Genomic DNA, 7,289 nt, shown 5'->3' on the forward strand with positions numbered 1-7,289 from the left:
GTATTGTTTGAGCAGACTGCTGTTTGTGATAATTGCAACAAAGAATCAACATCGGCTCACAGATTTAACAGTTTGTGAAAACTTTATTCGATTGAACTGCAAAAACTTTAATATGCGAGTCACTCGAACTACATTCACAAAACATTAAAAAAAACATCACTGTTCTTTCTGAACATTACTAAAAAAATTAAATGACAATATGCAGTGAGAGTTTTATTAGTATCAAATTAATAAAGTTATTTAGAGACATTTCTTCCCGCTGTGTTCAGACCCACAACACGCTTCAGACCGAGGCTGCAGTTAAAGTTAATAAAAAGCAAAGATGATGAATCACAACGAGGTCCTGATACAGCAGAACTGAACACAATTAATGCCAGATTCCAACATCATTACACAAGAAAGCTGAAGTAAACCACAAACTGAGATGCTTCCATTATTCTGGTTCACATAGCAGGGCAGTGAATGCAACACGTGTAGATCATCAGAAGCAGAATCACAGTTTTCACGGCAATGCCAGGCGCTAGCGTTGCACACAACAAACATACCTATCGACACGTTGGGGAACGAATACCATTCCCACCTAACCATTAACCGCTGTGAACATCCGCAGAGCACAGGGGAGTGGATGGAATCAGAACATGGCAGACAGCTAGGACAGCATCATCACTGATCAAAAAGTCACTCTGCAAAATATAAAGGGGGTTTATGAGGGGGCAAAAAAAAATGAATAGGAACACAAACATTTCCCCGCCATCCAGGAAACTCATCGAAACTAGAAGAAAAAAAAAAAAAAAAAACTAAAAGTCATGAGGGCACAATAATGACTGAAGATGGCATTTCAAAAGAAGCCATGTAAATGGGGATTTCCTCCCCTTTATTAAAAGGAAACAATAAATCACATGCCACCATACAGGCCTGTGGTGAGCAACTATCAGTCTATTTTACGGCCGACGGGTGCACCGGTCTCAGTGCTTGCTGTCTGCAGAGGCGGAGCGGGAGCGTGAACGGGAACGAGAGCGTGAACGGGGGGAGCGGGACCTGGAGCGGGACTGCTTGTTCTGAGCAGGAACGGGTGAACGGGGGGAGCGGGACCTGGAGCGGGACTTAGACCGGGACTTGGAGCGAGACTTGGAGCGAGATTTGGACCTGGAAGGGGATCTGCCCGACGCCCTGCCCCCTCCGGACGCCTTCTTCTCTGGGGTGCGACTCATCGACCTGGAGCGGCTCCTGGAGCGGTTGCGGCTCCTGGAACGACTCTTTGAGCGCGAGTAGCTGCGGGAGCGGGAGCGGCTCTTGCTGTGGCTGTTGGAAAAGAGAAGTCATTTTAAAATGCATCCTGTGGACGTGTGTCTGGTATTGACAGATCTCTATAACTGCCAAAAAGATATCGTTAAAATATTCCCAACATATTGATCTATTCTTGTATCAGCCCCTCAAGATGTTGACATGTGAGGAATTGTCTAGTTCACTAATTTTAGGTTTCGACACGATAAAAATATGTAGCACACACGAGTCTTCAAGAAAATGTGTAAAAATCAACTCACCTCCTGCTGTCCTCAAAGATCTTAAGCTTGCGTCCATTCAGCTCTGAGCCATCGAGCTTGGAGATGGCGTTCTTCAAGTCACTGCGGGATGCAAACTCAACCACTCTGCACAACAGAAACAATCGTCAGAGACAAACCCCGAGGACGACGACCATTTAAACAGTTTAATAGAGAAGCAACTCACCCTTCATTTTTGTTGGGCCTGTGTGCGTCCACAAAGGTAACTTCACCTGCTTTTCTCATCAGGTCTTTCAGGTCCTGTTTCAAAGCATAATGCCAGATTAGTGACAAAGAACCACACATGAGATGCCGTGAAAGCCTTTTCAGACCTGGAGGGAGAGAAATGAGCAGGCAGCAAAAAACCAGCACACACTGAAACTTGGGTTACCTAATGCTGACTTTTGTCACTCTGTGATAAGCTCAAATTTCAGTGGAGGGCATGTAAACAAAAGAGCCACTGGAAGTGTTTTGTGTGGACAAGTGTTGCCTTTACTCAAACAGTTTTAAAGCCCCATTAATTGGCTCCATGAAGTTACATCTGCAAACAAAGTCAACTCCATAGTGGAACGCCTGACAGGTTACAACAGCTAGGATTTTTATGTATTAAACTTGATGCATTTTTTGCATACAATACTGGGTTTTGTGTCTGAGTATGTGAGATGAACCTGTGTATTTACTTGGTGGTCGGATGACAATAGTACTCTGGGTAATTTGTTCATCTTAAAGTGTTTACATAGTAAAACTGCCTCCTTCCCTTTTGAGACTAACTCTACACCCCTTTACCACCCGACCCTGAACAAACCCAATCACATGAGTTTTATGCTACTTACCGCTCCATACCCAGGAAGATATTATCATAGAGCCACTTGTCCAAATAGCAAATGGGAACCAATGCAGTGTTAAGCCCTTGAGAAACGACCTCGGCCTTGACCAGCATCCGGCCTCCACAAGTAAGGAACCACCAGAGAGCAAGTAGGGGGAGGGGTGTGCGCCCGATTCAACACCGCCCCCAGCTCCATCAGCAACAGAAAAAGACCCAAACGGGAGAGTGTAGGGACCGTGGATTTGAGGGGGGTTACAGCAGTCGGGGGTGCCAGCCCACAGAACCTCCAGACTGCGGCTACGGACCTCCTAAGGCTACCGTATCCTGCGCTAGACCACTTTCACCCGCTACGGGGCCCAGCCAAGACTTTAGACCGGCGGCAACTGCGTGTAAGGAGAGGCACCAAATGGACACTATTCAGAAAAACAACCAGGAGAGGGCGCTACACACTTCTGACACCTCCATGGAGGGTGTGCATTCACCTCTGATATAAAGGAAACCATATCAGAGCAGCTGTTAAAAAAAACTATTAAATGTTTTTGGTCAGAATGTGTATCAGCAGCACTTATGTGCCTTTGTCTGAAAAAAAAATTGGGGGGGAAAATAAACAAACTAAAACACTGGGGGGCTTTCTATTGTATTTGGCCGTTTACCTAATGAGTTGTTTTTAAGTAATCTGACTAGAGAAAAATTGACCCGGCCTGATCAAATGAATGCTGCTCCAATAAAAAATAAAAAAACATGTCCTTATAAGGTGATATCTACATTTCTTTTTTATCTTGCGTTATAACTTAAATAAGAAAGTTTAGTTATCGCTTACCTGCCAGCTGATTCGTGAAGAGAGGTTCTCCACAATGAGTCTGTGATCTGTCCGCACAGGGGGGCCATACCTGTCCAGTCAACGCAAACCAAAAAGAAAAGGCGTTAATACAACATTTTCGGTTCAGACAGGGGACCAATGTGTCCTCACTTGTTTTGCTTCATGTTCACTTTGTCTAAGGAGCTGTGTCAATATTTGAGTTTGATCAAGAGGTGAAACAGGTTCACATTAAACACCTGATCTTAGTTAAACCTGCTCAGAAGACTTACATCACACTTCACCAGGCTTTATTTGACTTTGGCACAACCAGATGGAATGAAAGCTGTATGATGACTATTCAGAAACAAAGTAGAACTGAATGATCTTTTAATATGAGGAGGAAAGATGGTCTTTTAGGACATTTCATCGTTTTGTCATAGTTTACTTAGTTGGCCAACACAAGACTGCTACTTAATTTTGGCTGTCTGGATGTTTTCTCATGATAGTTCTCTAATCAGACACAAGATTAACAACTGAACATGTGACCATATTCACTAGGGAACAATAACGGGATAAGAAACATCTAATACTAGTTTTACTGTAAAATATTTTCCAGTTTGACTGAAACACAAGTAATGGATAAGTAATGGTTTCAGGAAGTTACCTGGATCCACTGCTGCGAGATGGACGATAGCCACCGCCGCCGCCACTGCTGCTTCCTCCGCCACCTCCACCACCACCACCACCCCCGCCACCTCCACCACCGAAACGCCCTCCCATTCCCCCGGGGCCGCCACCTCTTCCTCTTCTGGAGCGAGCGTGCTCAATAGTGACCCTGAAAAGAAGAGGGAGAAATTCTTAGGATAATACAGATGGATTAATAACAAACTAAATGTTTCTAATACGTCTATGAAGCAAGTCCATGATAGATATGAAGCTATTTACAATTCTGTGTGGGCTGACTTAGAATAAATAAATATTATATGATATCACCATCAAGGCACTTGGTAAAAACCTTTTTACCAGATCTGGTTCTTACCTTTCACTGCACAACTCTTTGCCGTTCAACTCGTACACGGCATCATCTGCATCTCTGTGGTCATCAAATTCCTGATAAGAGATATGATCAACGGTGATTCTCTAAAACACAAAAAACAGGATTGGAGCGTTTATTTTGTTGTCACTGGTCAGTCACACTCACCACGAAGCCAAATCCATTCTTCAAGTTGATTTCCCGAATCCGTCCGTATCCCTTGAAAAACTTCTCCACGTCCCTCTCCCTGGCGTGCGGGCTCAAGCGGCCGATGAAGACACGACAGCCGCTCATGGTATCCTGCTGAGATGGGAAAACGCAAGACATGTTAATCATTAAACCAGGCCAGGGGGAAAATTGCACAATTTTTGTAGCTCAGTATGTTGAGTTCATCAACCAAAGGTTAATTATAGACATTTAACAGAGCAAGTTCCAAGCTTAATCAGTATTTACTGATTAGAATACAGACAAGAGTTTTGAAGTTGAGCATTACGTTTTGCATCTAGAAGGATATAGTCACCAACACTCGCTGAACTGTGGTTCTTCAGACCTTTTAAAAAAAAAAAAGAAATAAACCACGGTCGTGTCACATTAACCCAGGTCTGGAATGAAAACGACTCAGGTGAACCCGAGCCCACCTGATCAAGATCAAAGACACATGATCTGGTCCAACCAGTTTCACAGTAATTAGTTGTTTACATTCATTTACAACAGTTGTTTTTCATCAAATAACACGAAATGTATCGTACAAAACTTTTAAACATCAATGTTCCTGCCTATATCATGTGCTAACAAATACTACTTATACAGGTTATAATATTAAAGTTAAGACTATTTCAGAGAGGCATTATTCAACACATAGTTATACTAAAAAGTACTGTAATTTGAGGTGAAATGTGTTACAATACATTAACGTTAACTTAGTTTATAACGTGCTATTTTTTTAAATATCTAACGTTAGCCACCTAGCTTTGTTATCTCGGTGGTAATAATCAATTGGGCCTAGCTACAGCGTGCTAACCTTAACTACGAGAACACACCGTGAAACCGTTGCTAAGCTAACAGCTAAAATGCTTTAATTGCATCAATGTGTCGTTGATATGGTGAAATGTGAGAAGTAAAAATGCCCAAAACACATCATTTAGCGGTCCAATATTAGGACAAAGGCTATCTTTAGCTAGCTTAAAAATAAATTCGCTTCTTGCTTATGGATTGTTAGCTGCCTCGAGGTCGACTACTGTTAGCTTAGGCGAGCTAGCTACCGTTAAGTTAGCTACAAAGACATAATTCTCTGTTCAGAAAACACCAGTTAGCTATTTAAAAAACCACCGTACAATTAATGCAATTATTTAACACCAAGTATATCACAATCTCACCTGTTTAACTCAAAGCGTCGCCGGATTCGATGTTTGCGTCGATGATAAAGCTGCAACTTTGTACCGTGTGGTCTCAGCCCTGCTCGACTAAATCAAAATGGCGAGTGAGTCCAATGCCAGACCAGGGGACCGGAAATGCTGCTGCTTCTTCTTCTTCTTTTGCTTTTTATGGCGGTTGGCAAAGAGATTTTGGGTGCATTACCGTCTCCCACTAATCTGGAGTGTGGACTAAGGATACCCTCTCTAATACGACAACTAAATGTAAATAAATACTATATATTTATATATATATATATATATATATATTTATATATATATTTCTTTTCTTTCTTTTCATAGTAATGCTTTCTGCTTTGTTAACCCAATTCCCTCTTTGATCTCAGCATTATATTATTTTCTAAATATTAAACTATTACTTTTTCATTTACTAAATCACTTTTTAAGACTACATTCTGTTTTTAAACACTAGTGAATGAGATATGTACCAAGCAAGACATTTTACAGCTGAAGAATAAACTCGCCAGTGCTCTTTGATTGACAAAAATACTTTGAATCTACTAATCTTTAACATTTCTCTACTGCAAGTTATTGTTAGTTATTGGCCAACATATACAATGACATTAGCTGATATTTGCTGATTTATTGGCCCAGTTGATATATCTGTCTAGTTCTATTTTGAGATCTGGAATCTAGATATAGTTTATCTACAAACTAAAATGTCTGTTCTTTAAAAGTTAAACACCTGGTAAATCAAAGAACCTAAAATAAATCATATAATCACAGTTTACATCCTCAAATTGCCCAACCATAGGCTGCAACAGAAGAACCCAAACATGTCTTTGTTATTCTGTCTCTTTATTCTAGTACTATAGTATCATTCTTGAAATTGTCCTGGGTTAGGAAAAGGGAAATACAGGGTTACGGTTGATACATAATGAAAACATTCCTGTCTGGTCTGCTTTATAGAAAGTGCAAAAGACTTCTGAGCATGGATAACTGATCCCTGCACAGCTCCTGTCGACTCAAAATGTACTGAAGAGGTCTGAACGCAATACATTTGGTGAAATGCATACTACATCAAAAATAAATAGGAATATAGCTTATTTTAAGAACATGAAGAGGAAGTCCAATTTGCACTTTCAACCCCATTTTAACAAGGTCAGCAGGAATGAGATGACCGCCACTGTTACGAGTCATGTGATTTCCTTCCTGAGAAAGGGTAGCTGTCCAAGAAAACACTACAGCAGGAGGGATGGGACAAGACTAAAATCACATGTGGCCTGCTTCACTGAGCTTTTGCATTTAAAAAAAAGCAAGTAACATGAATTTAAATGAGTAGAATACCAGGAGCCGACATTTGCCATCATCAATATCAGGGGTCTTTGTGTGAGTGGGGGGTTTACTTGCATGTATGATTAACACAAATAACTTCATGACATCATATTTTCCCTTTATGAGTGTCTGCTCTTTTCCCTGCAACAAACCTCAGAAGTATGAGCAACTTCTTAAAAGGTTTGTTTATTACAATTAAAATGCTTTGTGTCTGTAAACATGTCATAGTTCAGTTCACAGTTGAAATAAATCAAACATAAAGTGGTCATAGTTTGATATTTTGGGAAATACACTTACTTTTTTGCTGCGTTAGATAATAAGTTTGATAAGCTTCATCTAGCATTCAGTTAGCTTAGCCTAGCATAGAGACTGGAAACAGCTA

The 7,289-nt window shown here is 41.0% G+C and overlaps 1 protein-coding gene across 3 annotated transcripts; it reads right to left on the bottom strand.

The window, feature by feature from the left end:
• Positions 1–69: 69 nt before the first annotated feature.
• Positions 70–5,701, bottom strand: srsf5a (serine and arginine rich splicing factor 5a). Of its 3 annotated transcripts, none has more exons than XM_079174380.1 (9): positions 5,576–5,669; positions 4,693–4,749; positions 4,368–4,502; positions 4,206–4,276; positions 3,831–4,001; positions 3,188–3,257; positions 1,729–1,802; positions 1,545–1,649; positions 70–1,302 (listed from the first exon to the last, which is right to left on the bottom strand). In XM_079174380.1, the coding sequence occupies exons 2-9, from the start codon at positions 4,699–4,701 to the stop codon at positions 966–968; spliced, it is 972 nt and encodes a 323-aa protein (XP_079030506.1). In that variant the 5' UTR covers positions 4,702–4,749; positions 5,576–5,669; the 3' UTR covers positions 70–965. The 3 variants fall into 3 exon arrangements, with proteins under 3 accessions (XP_079030506.1, XP_079030505.1, XP_079030507.1); XM_079174379.1 differs by having other exon boundaries at positions 3,188–3,266; XM_079174381.1 differs by lacking the exon at positions 4,693–4,749 and having other exon boundaries at positions 3,188–3,266; positions 5,576–5,701.
• Positions 5,702–7,289: the final 1,588 nt, after the last annotated feature.

This window comes from Pholis gunnellus, assembly GCF_910591455.1.
Source record: "Pholis gunnellus genome assembly, chromosome: 15".
In the NCBI taxonomy this organism is placed as follows: Eukaryota; Metazoa; Chordata; class Actinopteri; order Perciformes; family Pholidae; genus Pholis; species Pholis gunnellus.